Source organism: Aquarana catesbeiana, linkage group LG05 (assembly GCF_042186555.1).
Source record: "Aquarana catesbeiana isolate 2022-GZ linkage group LG05, ASM4218655v1, whole genome shotgun sequence".
Lineage (NCBI taxonomy): Eukaryota > Metazoa > Chordata > Amphibia > Anura > Ranidae > Aquarana > Aquarana catesbeiana.
In genome coordinates this window covers 95,520,660-95,537,095 of record NC_133328.1, presented here as the reverse complement: position 1 = coordinate 95,537,095, position 16,436 = coordinate 95,520,660, and the positions used below count along the sequence as shown (strand labels likewise).

The window sequence follows — 16,436 nt, the reverse complement described above, 5'->3', positions numbered from 1 at the left end:
AATGATACACAGAGATGAAACAAATCTCTTTACATAAGTTTTATTTGTATATCTGCTGTCTTCAGCTTTCTATATTGTTTAGAAAGTGAACATCGTGTTAGAAATTTTTCTTCTGTTCCACCACTGGGTGTGAAGTCTGGGCATACACTGTGTGACAGTTGATTGGAGAAAAGGTATACATCCTCCTCCACATAGGCAGAAGAATGAAGAAACATACAGAGCTATGCAGTGAATAGACCAGCTCTCTGCTAATCTATTTATAGCACCCACCCCAACATAAATTTCCAGCTGGTTTTATCTCAGGTGTCAGAGAACTTGTCAGAAGTTATAATGTGGATAACAGAGGAACGGAGCAGCAGAAAAAACACGGGACTCAGAGCTTTGGAGAAAGATAAGTATATGACATATGTGCCCAGGTTAGATTTCATGAATGGATATATGTTCCCAGGTTAGATTTCATGAATGGGGTTTACAACCACTTTAAACAGGGTGTTCATGCTTGAAAACCCTCCAATGTGGCTGAATTAAAAAAATTCAAGGGTGAGCCAAAATACCTCCACAGCGATGTGAAAGACTCATTGCCAGTTAACGCAAATGCTTGATTGCAGCTGTTGTCGCCAAGGGTGGCACAACCAGTTATTAGGTTTAGGGGTAATACATTTTTCGCATAGGGCCAGGCAGTAAGGGGGCAAATACTTTTTCACATCACTGTATATAGGAGGCATATATGTCAAAGACAACCCTAACCCATACAGTTGTCATGCATACTCACTTTCGATGCCCTCGTTTTGTTGTCTTTCCGGTGGCTTTGAAAATCTCATCACTGCCATCAGGATCTTTATTCTCAGTCAGTGTTTTCCATGGCAGGATAAAGTCGGGAGATGGACTGAAATGTTTTAATTCCCCTTGCCCCAAGAGACTCCTTTCACCACAGTAACAGAACGCACAAAGTTGTTCACTGCAAAAAAAAAGTCAAAATGCATGTTAGGACAAAATATAAACAAAAAATAATGAAATAAAATAAAAATAAATATATGCAGTATACTGCTGCAATACATGCACATCCCCACCATGTTTTATCCTATTAAAGACCCTACAGAAAAATACCTGTTGATCTGTCAGTTACTAACTTCTTGTTGTGGGATACCAACACAGCAATTTTGTGGACTGAATGGTGCCAGTCCCGCTCAGTTGTCTTTCCCTAAACTACTAAATCACCCCCACAGTCCTCATCTCTACAACTAAGGCACTGACCATTTCGCTGCCAAAGCCATTTCTTACATTCCCTGCAATAGCAATGAAAGTGATCAAAACATTTTTTAAGGCATAGTGTAAAAATTTTAAATAATAAAAAAAAAAAAAAAAAAATTAAGTGCCCCCGTCCCCACGCGCTGTAGTGAACGCATACGTTGGTCACACCCACATATGTAAACAGTGTTTGCACCACATGTGAGGTATTGCCGCAAACGTCTGAACGAGAGGAATAACTCTAAACTGGTAAACTGTAGAAATGTTTAAAGCTTCGCCTATGGAGATTTTTAACCACTTAAGGACCGAGCCTATTTTTCACACTTGTTTACAATCTGTTTTTTTGCTAGAAAATTACTTAGAACCCCAAAACATACTTTTTTTTTTTAGACACCATATTGAATAAAATGTAGTAGGGTCTTTTACCTCTTTTGGTCTAATGGGAACCTCAAAGTCAAAAGATAGCTGTCATCCTTCAGTATGTGGTGGGTTGTGAGGCATAGTGGGTGCAAAGATGGTGAAAGTCATTGGGCGCCAGACACTTCTTGGACGTAAAAGAGTTTTATTTCTTTTGACAGTCCTTTTTATATATTTTGGGGGAAAGAGGGTTAGGGACAGGACACACTTAAATAGTTGCAACTCAATTCGCAGACTCCAAGACTTCAATAGGATACGTAAAAGAGTTTTATTTCTTTTGACAGTCCAAGGGATTAAGGAAAACCCTTGCCCATTGGCTGGGACACCCACATACCCATAACCTGACCTTGGGTTGCCCTTCTCATGTCTAGTACCACCAAGGGCCCGGCCACCTAGTGGAAGAAGAGAAAAGAACAAAGCCAAACAGAGATCCATTGATTTCTCCCTAACAATTTAACTATGGTAGCTACCCCTGACAAGGAATTTGGAGGTAAGCTCCCTGACTAAACCCCAGGGCGCTACAAAAATAAAGAGATCGTTGCAATACTTTGTCACACCGCATTTGCGCAGCGGTTTTACAAACGCAAATTTTTTGGAAAAAATACACTTTGTTTAATGAAAAAATAAAAACAGTAAAGTTAGCCTAATTCTTTTCTATATTGTGAAAGATAATGTTACGCCGAGTAAATTGATACCCAACATGTCATGCTTACAAATTGCGCCCGCTCGCGGAGTGGCGACAAAGTTTGGCACTTAAAAATCTTCATAGCCAAAGTTTTAAAAATTTCTACAGGTTGCCAGTTTTGAGTTACAGAGGAGGTCTTAAGCTAGAATTATTGCTCTCGCTACAACGACGGCGATACCACACATGTGTGCATCGAACACCGTTTACATATGTGGGTGTGACTTGCGTATGCGTTCTGCATTTCACTTTTTTTTTTTTATTTTACTTGAAAAATTTTTTTATTTTTACACTGTCCCTTCCTATTACAAGGAATGCAGTAGAACAGACAGGGCCGCTTTAATGTGAGATCTGGGGTCACAAAGACCTCAGATCTCACATTTACACTTAAAAGCAAAAAAGTCCTTTTTCCCCCCCCCCTTTAAAAAAAAATGTGCCTTTAAGGGCGTTGGGCGGAAGGGGCGTTTGACGTTGCTCCGGTCCCCCAAGGGCATAGAGTCAAGTGGGGGTCATCATGCTCTCACTCATGCTCTCACTCAAATTCCTGCCCATCAGGCCACCGGACTGGATCATCTCCGCCGCTTCCAACAGCTCCGGTAAGCGGCGGAGACTACCGGGGTGCGGCAAGAGGGGGGTGGGCACCTCTCCCGCCACCCATAAAATGATCTATCGGCGAATCTGCTGCACAGACCACTTTTATATTAAAGCGGACCACCTGGCGTGAATAAAAATACCGGGGTTATGGCAACTATCTGCTGCCATAAGCCTAGGATGTAACGTCAAAGTAGCAACGTATATACAGGGTGGGTGGTACGGGAGTGGTTAAGTACCATAGTTTGGCGCCATTCCATGAACGTGTGCAATTTTAAAGTATGACATGTTAGGCACCTATTTACTCAGCGTAACATCATCTTTCATATTATACAAAAAAAATTGGGGTATATATTATGTTTTTTTATGTCATTAAAGTGAATTTCAACTAAACAAAAATTTCAACGACCGCCATTTTATTCTCTAGGGTCTCTGCTTAAAAAAGAAACAAATATATATATATTAGGGCTGCAACTAACGATTATTTTCATAATCAATTAGTTGGCCGATTATTGTTTCGATTGATCGGTTAATAACCTTTAAAAAAGTGTGGTTATAATTTACTTAATATGTGAAGTTTAAAAAAAAGGCAATTTATTCTTACATATCTCTATGCAGTGGTAAATATAAATAACCAACTATATGGTTAGGGAGCAAAATATCTAATCCACTCTGAGAATAACAGATAGAAGAGATATACTGTATACACTATTAGAGGATATATATATATATATAGATATATATATCTATATATATATATATCTATATATATATATATATCTATATATATATATATACACACACACACACACACACACACTGTATATACTATTAGAGGATATATACTGTATATACTATTAAAGGTTGAATCTGGTAAATATCAGACTCGGAGATCAAATTTTTTTTAATTTAAAAAACAATGTCTTCCTGCAAAAAAAAAAAAAAAAAAAAGTAATTTTAAGAACGTTTGTTCGATTTTCTAATCGTTCGAGGGGTCAAATCGACGTTCATTTTCAACCACAGTGACGGGAAAATTTGGAAATAGAAAACTTCTTGGACAAAGGAATTTTCAGACAGTGTATGTGGTTTTCGTTCAGAAATTACCGTATATACTAGATTATAGGCCGTCCCGAATATAAGCCGAGGCACCTAATTTAACACTAAAAACTGGGAAAACTTATTGACTCGAGTATAAGCCGAGGGTGAGAAATGCAGCAGCTATTGTAAGTGGAAAAAAGGGTCAACAATGCCCATCTGCAGCCTCACTGTGTCCATTGCAGCCTCCCTGTGCTGATCTGCATACTTTAATTTATGAACTGCCCAAAAAAATCTAATAAGTATGGGTTCATTTACAGTATAAACTACAGTTCACTTCACTGTGTGCTGCAATCATTCAATGAAATACAAGATCGTTTCTTGCTGCAGGTTAATCAGTCCAGGAGAAAGATAAATAGGTATTATATGAAAACTGTCAATTTGTACCCAATGATTTCACAAAGGCACTCAATAACTGCTGACTGAAATCTCAATAGCAGAGCAAGAATGACTGAGAAGGGATTAAACAAGAAGGCTGGTGATTTAAAAAACATTGCACAAGTGAAAATCTCTGAACAGTAGGTGTCCGTCTAGAGATGAGAATGAACTTTTATGCAGAGCTCAAGGACTATTGCATTTTATGGAAAAAGTCTGCAAATAATAACAGGAACGATGCCAATCTGCATACCTCACTGTGCCCATTGCAACCTCCCTGTGCCATCTCTGCATACCTGATCTCTGTGTCATGCAGTCAGACGGCGGGCATTCCAGTGTACAAAAGCCATGCCTTCTCCTCGTCCGTGATAGGCGAAACACTCAGTTTCCCAGCAGTCAGTGTTCTGCCTATCGCAGACATCCTCTTGTCCTCGTCCGTGGGATGTGGACGAGAGGACATCCGTGATAGGCGGAACACTTAACACTGACTCACTGCTGGGAAACTGAGTGTTCCGCCTATCACAGACGAGGAGGCGGCGCGGCTTTTGTACACTGGTCGGCTGCCCTCTGCATGACACGGAGATCAGGTATGCAGAGATGGCACACAGTGACTCGAGTATAAGCCAAGGGGGGCACTTTCAGCAGAAAAAAAATGTGCTGAAAAACTCGGCTTATACTCGAGTATATACGGTACATTCATTTTAAAACTGAATGTTAAAAACAAGTGAAAATTCATTCAGCGAATGTATAAAGATTTTTCGTCTGAATATTCTTGTCTTTTAATTGATCCATGTGGCCAGCATAAGGCTCGGTACACACCTATGCAGTTTGCTTTTGATCTGTTTCTGCAGTGCTTTTTGCTGTGCATTTTGATTTTTGCACACGTGATTTTGCTGCGATTTGAGTTTTTGCATTTTTTTTTTGGACAATTTGTTGCAAATTGCTGCAAAAACACGTTACATGCTTTTCTGCAGCTTCTCCATTGAAGTATATTGAACCAAAAAAGCACCGTTTTGCGTTAAAAAAAAAGTCCCTGACCCTTTCCAAATATGCAGCGGCTGAAAAAAGCAAAGATGTGAACGTGTCCCATGGGAAACCATGTAAATGAACTGTAGTGCATTTCTGCAAAAAGCACCAAAAACACAAAGATGTGAACCAGGTCCAAGGTGTTTAGTAATCTAATGGGGTTAAACTAAAATTAGCCCTTTATAGTACAAAAAAAAAAAAAACAGATAATCACTGCTGTAAGGGGTTCCTTTTTTTTTTTTTTTTTTTTTTTTACTATAGAACTGTGAAAGTAGTATTTACAGTAGCGATTATTTGCTCTTTTTGTATTATAAAGGGCTAATTTTAGTTATTCTTAACCCCATTATGTTACTGGCCGATTAATCGATTATGAAAATAGTAATCGGTTAATTTCAGCCCTATATATACACAGTATCTCACAAAAGTGAGTACACCCCTCACATTTTTGTAAATAATTTTATTCTATCTTTTCATGTGACAACACTGAAGAAATCACACTTTGCTACAATGTAAAGTAGTGAGTGTACAGCTTGTATAACAGTGTAAATTTGCTGTCCACGCAAAATAACACACAGCCATTAATGATTAAACCACTGGCAACAAAAGTGAGTACACCCCTAAGAGAAAATGTCCAAATTGGGCCCAAAATGTCAATATTTTGTGTGGCCACCATTACTTTCCAGCACTGCCTTAACCCTCCTGGGCATGGAGTACACCAGAGCTTCACAGGTTGCCGCTGGAGTCCTCTTCCCCTCCTCCATGACAACATCACGGAGCTGGTATGTGTTAGAGACCTTGCGCTTCTCCACCTTCCATTTGAGGATGCCCCACAGATGCTCAATAGGGTTTAGGTCTGGAGACATGCTTGGCCAGTCCATCACCTTTACCCTCAGCTTCTTTAGCAAGGCAGTGGTCATCTTGGAGGTGTGTTTGGGGTCGTTATGTTGGAATATTGCCCTGCAGCCCAGTCTCCGAAGGGAGGGGATGATGCTCTGCTTCAGTATGTCAGCACATGTTGGCATTCATGGTACCCTCAATGAACTGTAGCTCCCCAGTGCCGGTAGCACTCATGCAGCCCCAGACCATGACACTCCCACTACCATGCTTGACTGTAGGCAAGACACACTTGTCTTTGTACTCCTCACCTGGTTGCCGCCACACACGCTTAACACCATTTGAACCAGGTAAGTTTATCTTGGTCTCAGACCACAAGACATGGTTCCAGTAATCCATGTATGTCCTTAGTCTGCTTGTCTTCAGCAAACTGTTTCCGGACTTTCTTGTGCCTCGTCTTTAGAAGAGGATTCTTTCTGGGACGACAGCCATGCAGACCAATTTGATGCAGTGTGCGGCATATGGTCTGAGCACTGACAGGCTGACCCCCTACCCCTTCAATCTCTACAGCAATGCTGGCAGCACTGATACGTCTATTTCCCAAAGACAACCTCTGGATATAATGCTGAGCATGTGCACTCAATTCCTTTGGTCAACCATGGGGAGGCCTGTTCTGAGTGGAACCTATCCTGTTAAACCGCTGTATATTCTTGGCTACTGTGCTGCAGCTCAGTTTCAGGGTCTTGGCAATCTTCTTATAGCCTAGGCCATTTTTATGTAGGGCAACAATTCTTTTTTTTTTTTTTTTTAGATCCTCAGAGAGTTCTTTGCCATGAGGAGCCATGTTGAACTTCCAGTGACAAGTATGAGAGAGTGATAACACCAAATCTAACAAACCTGCTCCACATTCACACCTGAGAGCCTGTAACACTAACGAGTCACATGACACCGGGGAGGGAAAATGGTTAATTGGGCCCAATGTGGACATTTTCACCTAGGGGTGTACTCACTTTTGTTGCCAGCGATTTAGACATTAATGGCTGTGTGTTGAGGGGACAGCATATTTACGCTGTTATACAAGCTGTACACTCACTACTTTACATTGTAGCAAAGTGTCATTTCTTCAGTGTTGTCACATGAAAAGATATAACTTTTTTTTTTTACACACAATAATGTGAAGGGGTGTACTTACTTTTGTGAGATAATGTAGATATAGAGAGATAGAATGTTTGGGTGTATTAAGTAATTTTCTAGCAAAAAAAATACATATTCTTTCTTGTAAGGGCTAGTTTACACTTGCTTCAAACATGCTTTGTTAAAGCTTTCTGAACACCAGTCAAAGCTCCTGTCACTAAACAAAATGGTTACAGTCCTGTTTACACCTTGCTTTTGCTTGGTGCTAAGATGGGGCTTTGGTGAAGCTTCGGTGGGGCTTCAAGCGAGCTTTGCCATAGACTACTTTCTGTCACACCGTATTTGCCCAGCGGTCTTACAAGCGCACTTTTTTTTGGAAAAAAATACACTTTTTTTTAATTAAAAATAATACAACAGTAAAGTTAGCCCATTTTTTTTTATATTGTGAAAGATAATGTTACACAGAGTAAATTGATACCCAACATGTCACGTTTCAAAATTGCGCCCGCTCGTGGAATGGTGACAAACCTTTACCCTTAAAAATCTCCATAAGCGACGTTTAAAAAATTCTACAGGTTGCATGTTTTAAGTTACAGAGGAGGTCTAGGAGTAGAATTATTGCTCTCGCTCTACCAATTGCGGCGATACCTCACATGTGTGGTTTGAACACCGTTTTCATATGCGGGTGCTAGTAACGTATGCATTTGCTTCTGCACGCGAGCTCGTCGAAACGGGGAGCGGTTTATTTATTTTTTTCTTATTTACCTTTTTTTTTTTTAGACGGTTTAAAAAAAAAAAAAAAAACGTGTCACTTTTATTCCTATTACAAGGAATGTAAACATTGTAAACATCCCTTGCAATAGAAAAAAGCATGACAGGACCTCTTAAATATAAGATCTGGGGTCAAAAAGACCTCAGATCTCATATTTACATTAAAATGCAATAACAAAAAAAAAAAAAATGGCCCTTTAGAGCTATGGGTGGAAGAGACATTTTGACGTCACTTCCGCCCTGCAGTGATATGGAGACGGGTGGGGGCCATCTTCCCCTCACTCGTCTCCATACCCAGGCAGGGGATAGACGCGATCACCTCTGCCGCAGCCGACGGCTCCGGTAAGTGGCGGAGGGCACCGGATCGTGACGGGGGGGCCTCTCCCACCGCCGATAAAAGTGATCTTGCGGCGAATCCACCGCAGAGACCACTTTTACATAAAACCGGACCACCCGCTGAGGACGAGGATACCAGGGTTATGGCAGCTAGCTGCTGCCATAACAATGATATCCTCCTTCAAAAGTACCGACGTATAACGACGTTGGGCGGTCCGGAAGTGGTTAAAGACACTTTGAGGCACCACAGAAGCTACATGGGGTATAATTTTTGAAGCGAAGCAAAGTAAAGCAAAAGCAGGTGTAAACAGGACTGCAAGCTAACCATTTATTGACAGAAGCTTTGACTGGTGTTCAGAGAGCTTTAACAAAGCGTGTTCGAAGCCTTGTTGAAGTTGAAGCAAGTGTAAACGAGCCCCAAACAACCAATGTCAAAAAAGGGTCTGGTCTTAAAGTGGTTTAGGACGACATGTTCTCTTTATGGAGAGGATCTGGGGTCAAAAAGACGCCAAATCTCTCCTTTATCTTTAAAAAAAATTTTTGGGAACGTCCCCTCCTACCCTTCCTGAAACTGTTCCAGCGGTTCATGAGCCGCTCGGCATCCTTACAACCATTGATTCATCCCAGCTGTCAGCCATAGATTTCCGGGTGACAGTAGAATGTGAACAATGAGCCTATCAGTAAAAAAAAAAATTACACACACCACGGTGTGGGGGTCCCCCACAATCCTTACTAGTCACTTTGGGTTTGGCATAGATTTTAAAGGAAACCCAATGCCAAAAAAAATGGCGTGTAAGCTCCATGAGCAAGGCCAGCCTATTCCTTCTGTATTGAACTGCATTGTAATGACTCTCTTTATATTGTAAAGTGCTGTGCAAGCTGTTGGCGCTATACAAATCCGGTATATAATAATAATTATGGCTGCCCTATTGTGCATATACAGTATATTAAGGGTTTACACAGTATAGCAACAACCCATTTTGATAAGATTATTCATATGTAGAAAAATACCAAAAACTAAAAGCCCGCTACATGTGAAGCCAGGACCATCCTCTTAAAAGTAGACATAAAAGCACCACATACAGTTGTGCTCATAAGTTTACATACCCTGGCAGAATTTATGATTTCTTGGCCATTTTTCTGAGAATATGAATGATTACACAAAAACATTTCTTTCACTCATGGTTAATGTTTGGCTGAAGGCATTTATTATCAATCAACTGTGTTTACTCTTTAAATCATAATGGCAATATAAACCTACCAAATGACCCTGATCAAAAGTTTACGTACCCTGGTGTTTTTGGACTGATAACATGCACACAAGTTAACACAAAAGGGGTTGACTTGCTATTGAAAATAACCATCCTCACCTGTGAACTGTTTGCTTGTAATTAGTGTGTGCGTGTGTATAAAAGATCAATGAGTTTCTGGACTCCTGACAGACCCTTGCATCTTTCATCCAGTGCTGTACTGACGTTTCTGGATTCTGAGTCATGGCAAAAGAATGGTCAAAGGATCTGTGGGAAAAGTTAGCTGAACTGTATAAAACAGGGAAGAGATATAAAAAGATATCCAAGGAATTGAGAATGCCAATCGGCAGTGTTCAAACTGGAATCAAGAAGTGGAAAATGAGGGGTTCTGTTGACCAAACCACAGTCAGGTAGCCAACTAAAATTTCAGCCACAACTGCTAGGAAAATTGTTCGGGATGCAAAGAAAAACCCACAAATAACTTCAGGTGAAATACAAGACTCTGAAAACATGTTGATTTGTTTGTGTCGAATGGCCATATTTGTGGGCCATTCTTGATGAATTCGAGCTTGGCTCTGGTTTTTGTAAGTGGGTCCGGTTGTTATACACTGCTCCAGGGCATCGGTGAGGATGAATGGCTTTCAATCTCCTAATTTCAGACTTTTCCGGGGTACTGGGCAGGGGTGTCCGCTGTCTCCCCTGCTTTTTGCCTTGGCCATAGAGCCTTTGGCATGTCTTATACAGGCCTCTCCTGATGTTACTGGTCTGATTAGGGGAGACATGGAGGAAAAGATATCACTATATGCGGATGATCTTCTCTTTTTCATGTCTAATGTCTGTTCATCCCTGCCGGTAGTAATGGAACATGTTAAGGAGTTTGGAAGGTTTTCCGGTCTAGGTATAAACTGGGAGAAAGCCATGTTGATACCTTTAGACACCCTTCCGGATCCACTACCACCTATGCTTTCTCATTTTAAGGTTGTATCATGTATAAAATATTTGGGTATAACTATGTCAGACTCCAAACATTCATATATTGTAGATAATATATTTCCATTACTTATTAGATTTCAAAATCAGAGTAAAACCTGGACTAAACTCCCTTTATCGCTAATAGGTCGTATCAATTTAATAAAAATGATATGGATGCCTCAGCTTCTCTATTTTTTACATAATGCCCCGATTTGGATACCTATCCAGATCTTTATTAAGATAAACACTATATTTAGGCGATCAATATGGCGGAACAAAACCCCTCGTATCAAACTGGAGACTTTACAGCATCCCACAAATGCCGGCGGCCTGGCAGTTCCTAATCCAAGGCTATATTTTCTCACCTCCCAATTACAGCATTTTGCCGGATGGGAGTCTGAACAGATATCCTTTCCTGCTCGACGATTATTTTCTTTTGCATTTAAGGGTCAGTCACCACTCTTTGTCCTCGATGATGCAAGAGGGGGTGTCTCACTTGCAGATATGCCTACTTGTATGTTAATCTGTAAAGTATGGGATACGGTTAAAAAAAAATGTTGGGTGTCTCATATCCCACTAGATACACTCCCATGTGGGAAAATGAGACTCTCAAATTTTGGCTCTTAGAGGCTTTCAGAGATGGGCAAAACTAGGAGTAACTACTTTAGCTCAGCTATATCAGAATGATATACTTAAATCCTTTGAAGATCTGAGGGGAGAGTTCTCTGTAGAATGAAGACATGCTCTACATGCCCAGTTTTCTTCTGCTAAGATATTTTTCCCCTCTATCCCTGTCTTAGATAAAATAGTATGGGCAGAGTCAACAAAAGGTCTTACCTCGGTTACTTATAGGGTACTGTCAGATGGGTTTCTATTGAACTTCCCCATCCATTCTCGGGTTGGCTGGGAGAAAGATATTGGTCTCATCTCTGAGGAGATTTGGGACGATGTCCTCCGGTTCCCGTGCAGGGTGTCTCTTTCTCCATCACACAGACTGGCTCAAATTTTTATTCTCCATAGGGTCTATAGAACTTTGCAGTTTCACTGTGCAATTGTCCTGAAATCTGAGCCAGCCTGTGCTAGATGCGGTAACACAGGTACATTAATACATCTTTTGTGGCGATGTACAAAACTTCAAAGATACTGGGTGGAGGTGATTGGTACCTTAAATAGGGTATTGGATATTAATATTCCGTTTGAACCGCTTATATGTATATTGGGTTACTGTGACACCTCCCCTACTGGTAATACTATAAGGCACGCACTTTTTGTTGCACATAGACAGATTGCTCTTAAGTGGACCTCTCCACATCCACCGACTGTATCTGATTGGATTGTGGATCTCAATAGGATCATTCTTTTGGAAAAGCATATATATTCCCTAAGGAACTCCCTGAATAAGCTTGATGTTATCAGGTCTAGATGGCTTCAAACTATGACTTCGGTATCATGTCAACCAATGTGTACTTTGTAATGCTGGATATTGGTATTCCTTTCTTTTGTGTGTCATATATACTCCGAGTGAGGGGGGGGGGGGGTTGGCGGAGCTTTTTACCAGACAAGAAACAGGAAGTGGGCTGTATAAGGCATTTACTGGCAGAAAAAAAATGTTTTACTATCCAAATGTAAAACAACAAGGGCAGAAGATTTAACAGATGGAAAGATGAAAAAATTACTGAAAGTCTGCCTTAAAGTGCTTATAAGGGCTATATTCCTTCCCCCCCCCCCCCCCCCCCCCCAAAAAAAAAAAAAGCTACACTTACCTGCTCTGTGCAATGATACTGCACAAAGCCGTTCCCAACTTCCTCTTCTGGGGTCCCCTCTTCGATGAATGCCTCCACAGCAGGCCTACTGCTATAGAGGCACTCCTGCGGGCACACTCCTGAGCCAGGCTCTGTGTGTCCATAGACACACTTAGTGAGGCTCGGCCCCACCCTTTTAATTCCACTTTAATTTAAATTTAATTTAAATCCAGAAATCACACATGGAAATGCAATTCTAAAAATAAATAAATATATAAACCACCTAAAGCAACAGTTCCCCTTTAACTAGATTTTCATTAAATATGGTCATTAAGCTTAGAAAGATGTGTACATTTGCTGAGATCCAGATTAGCATAATATTAGTCACCAGTAAATGAGGCAGCAACATTCAGTACTGGCTCAGTTACCTGCATCGTGACTCATAGGACTGAAAACAAATCATATGAGTGAAGAATGGTGATAGAGTCATTTTTTATTGTTTTAGTACAGGGTAAACATCTTTGTGCATGTACTAGGTAAGCAGCTATCACGGCTAGACTCTTGCCTAGCCGTGCCACATTGTGGCCAACCCAGAGCACATGGTGGAATAGCCTAGAATGGCTGAAAAAAACATGACAGGACAGACAACATAAAAAAAATGAATGCACTGGCTCTGTGATGGACCACCACAGCATTGGAGAAGTCCAGACTGTAAATAACTGGTTCCTGTTGTGACAACAAAACCGTTTTTTCTGCCCAAAACACAGTGAGTGTGTGAGAGCGAGCGTGTGAGTGTGTGAGAGCGAGCGTGTGAGTGTGTGAGAGCGAGCGTGTGAGTGTGTGAGAGCGAGCGTGTGAGTGTGTGAGAGCGAGCGTGTGAGTGTGTGAGAGCGAGCGTGTGAGTGTGTGAGAGCGAGCGTGTGAGTGTGTGAGAGCGAGCGTGTGAGTGTGTGAGAGCGAGCGTGTGAGTGTGTGAGAGCGAGCGTGTGAGTGTGTGAGAGCGAGCGTGTGAGTGTGTGAGAGCGAGCGTGTGAGTGTGTGAGAGCGAGTGTGTGAGAGCGAGTGTGTGAGAGCGAGTGTGTGAGAGCGAGTGTGTGAGAGCGAGCGTGTGAGAGCGAGCGTGTGAGAGCGAGCGTGTGAGTGCGAGCGTGTGAGTGCGAGCGTGTGAGTGCAAGCGTGTGAGTGCAAGCGTGTGAGTGCAAGCGTGTGAGTGCGAGCGTGTGAGTGCGAGCGTGTGAGTGCGAGCGTGTGAGTGCGAGCGTGTGAGTGCGAGCGTGTGAGTGCGAGCGTGTGAGAGCGAGCGTGTGAGAGCGAGCGTGTGAGAGCGAGCGTGTGAGAGCGAGCGTGTGAGAGCGAGCGTGTGAGAGCGAGCGTGTGAGAGCGAGCGTGTGAGAGCGAGAGAGCGCGCGTGTGAGAGCGCGTGTGTGAGAGCGCGCGTGTGAGAGCGCGCGTGTGAGAGCGCGCGTGTGAGAGCGCGCGTGTGAGAGCGCGCGTGTGAGAGCGCGCGTGTGAGAGCGCGCGTGTGAGAGCGCGCGCGCGTGAGAGCGCGCGCGTGAGAGAGAGCGCGCGCGTGAGAGAGAGCGCGCGTGTGAGAGCGCGCGTGTGAGAGCGAGCGCGCGTGTGAGAGCGAGCGTGTGAGAGCGAGCGTGTGAGAGCGAGCGTGTGAGAGCGAGCGTGTGAGAGCGAGCGTGTGAGAGCGAGCGTGTGAGAGCGAGCGTGTGAGAGCGAGCGTGCGTGAGTGATAGTGACTGAGTGTGTGGTGGGTAGCTAAAAACTGGAGTGGACAGAATAATCCTGAGCAGCTCTGCATAGTAACCAATCAGCTTGTAGCTTCAGCTTTGTTCAGTTAAGCTTTGAAATTGAATGACAGAAACACAGTTGTTGCTCCGGTCTTGGAACATTCCCCTCACTGAATATAAAAAGGTCAAAGCTAACCCGGGGCTTTGAGCACATTATTGGCAGCAAGGTTGTCTTACTGGTAATGCCTTTTACTTCACTTTTTTTTTTTGCAATAACTGCAAAGCTGCATTTTGAAAAATGCTCACGTCTAAAACAATGCGTTTGTTTCGTTTCAAATCAACAGCACAATTTCCAGCCCTTATCAAAGAATTACAGGCAAAATAATTGGTGTGGTCTAAAGAAGCCATGTGGCTATCCAGAAATATATCCATTGCTGACGGTCGCCAGAAAGGAGAGAAAGTGGTAGTGATGACCAAATGAAGAGAAAGACTAATTCTAATCGCCCATAATACGGAGTTCACAACTATCTGCAACAAACTGCACAATTTAGGAATCCAGACACTTACAACCCATGAATTTAGAATTTTCTATTCTTTGCATAACAGACAAAACTGTACACTAGGGTTGCACTGATACTAGTAGCTAGCTGAGGCTGCAGAGAAAGGGACTGGGGAATCTGTGTCCTCAGTCTCTTGCCCCATCTCAAAGGGGAGATATCAGGGGTCCGTCGCACCCCCCCCCCCACCCACCCACCCAACCGGGTTGATATAAAAAAATAAAAAAGAAGTAATAAATATTTAAGTAAAATTGTAAAAATAATGATAATAAAACAAAAAAACAACAAAAAAAAAAAAAAAACACACCAACACTGTACACTCCCCCCTTCTTTTATCCTATCTGTTTTAGGAACATATTAAATACAGTCTGCGTTTCTCTTAATTTATAAAGCTAAATACCTTCTTTGTCCAGCTCTGCTGTGTGGTCACATCTCCTCCCTCTGCTCTCCCTCTTGATCTAAGGAGTACAGTGGGAGGGGTTGAGGTTCCCCTCTGATGTATGCAAGCTAGCAGAGGAAGGACATGTGACCACACAGCAGAGCTGGGAAAAAGTATTTAGCGTTATAATTTAAAATAAAAATACACACACTGTACTTAATATGTTCCTGACACAGAGAGGATAAAGGTATATAATAGAGGTTTGTTATTTTACAACCACTTTACCAAAGGGGAGGAGCAGCTGTAGCAGAATACCCAATCAAGGCAGGAGGAGAGATGGGAAGCGTGGTGAGTAAATTGGCTTCACGGTTAACACACAAACTATGGAAATGATGGGGGGAGGGGAGGAGATTAGCTCATACACAAACTATGGAAGAGACAAGGGGAGATACAAAGATGCTGAGGAGAGAGCTAGTTGATGGAGGCACGTAATCTGACCACGCCATCATGGATCAGCAGTACACACAGGGGAACACAGGAACAGGCAGGATCAACCAGGTATTGTTCAACATAGAAAGTGACAGTTGACATGGCAAAAGCACTGAGCTATATTTTGTGCCTTAAAGGGACAGGAGCAATTTTTTTTTTAGGGTTACATATACTTTAAGAAACAAGGCATAAAAGCATATGCAGCAGTTATGCTGCCAATCAATAAAATCAAAGAACATGAGGCAGAAAAATAGTACATTACTGCTAGTATCTAGAACAAGGGTCTCAAAGCTAAACCCATGGGCCACATCCAGCGCTCTACAAGATTTTATCTGGCCTGCAGCAACTCTCACGTGAAGGGATTGCTTTTTATGTGAAGCTATTTCTTGGAGCATGTATTTTTAATTTAAATTTGAATCATTCATTTACTAAACTGATTTTTTTCAGCCTGTGAATATTTGTACCATATACAATGTGGTCCTTCTACTAAAAACATTGGAGACCCCTAAACTAGAACAAACAATACTACAGAGCAGATCCAGCAAAACATTTTTTTTTTCCCCCCAATAAATTTTTATTAATTTTCAAAACAATACAAAGTGGCCAGAGTCGTAAGCTGGGTACAGATGGGCTGAAAACGGTCAGTTCGGAAGTTACCAGCTGACTTTTGGCCCGTGAGTACAGCTCCTTGTCTGACAAAAGCCAGTCCGATTAGCACTCACAGTCAGTGGCTGCAAGAACTGATCACTTTTTTCCAGAGGGGGGCAGGCCCCCTGTCAGAACACAATAACTGAGCGGG

At 42.1% G+C, this 16,436-nt stretch overlaps 1 protein-coding gene across 10 annotated transcripts in view; it reads right to left on the bottom strand.

Annotated features, from left to right (window-relative positions):
• KMT2C (lysine methyltransferase 2C) overlaps window positions 1-16,436 on the bottom strand; it is a 454,559-nt gene that overhangs the window by 320,174 nt on the left and 117,949 nt on the right. For all 10 annotated transcript variants that reach the window (XM_073629967.1, XM_073629969.1, XM_073629975.1 and 7 more), the window contains exon 4: window positions 773-958. In XM_073629967.1, the coding sequence (XP_073486068.1) occupies window positions 773-958 (186 nt within the window). The remainder of the gene's footprint in view (window positions 1-772; window positions 959-16,436) is intronic.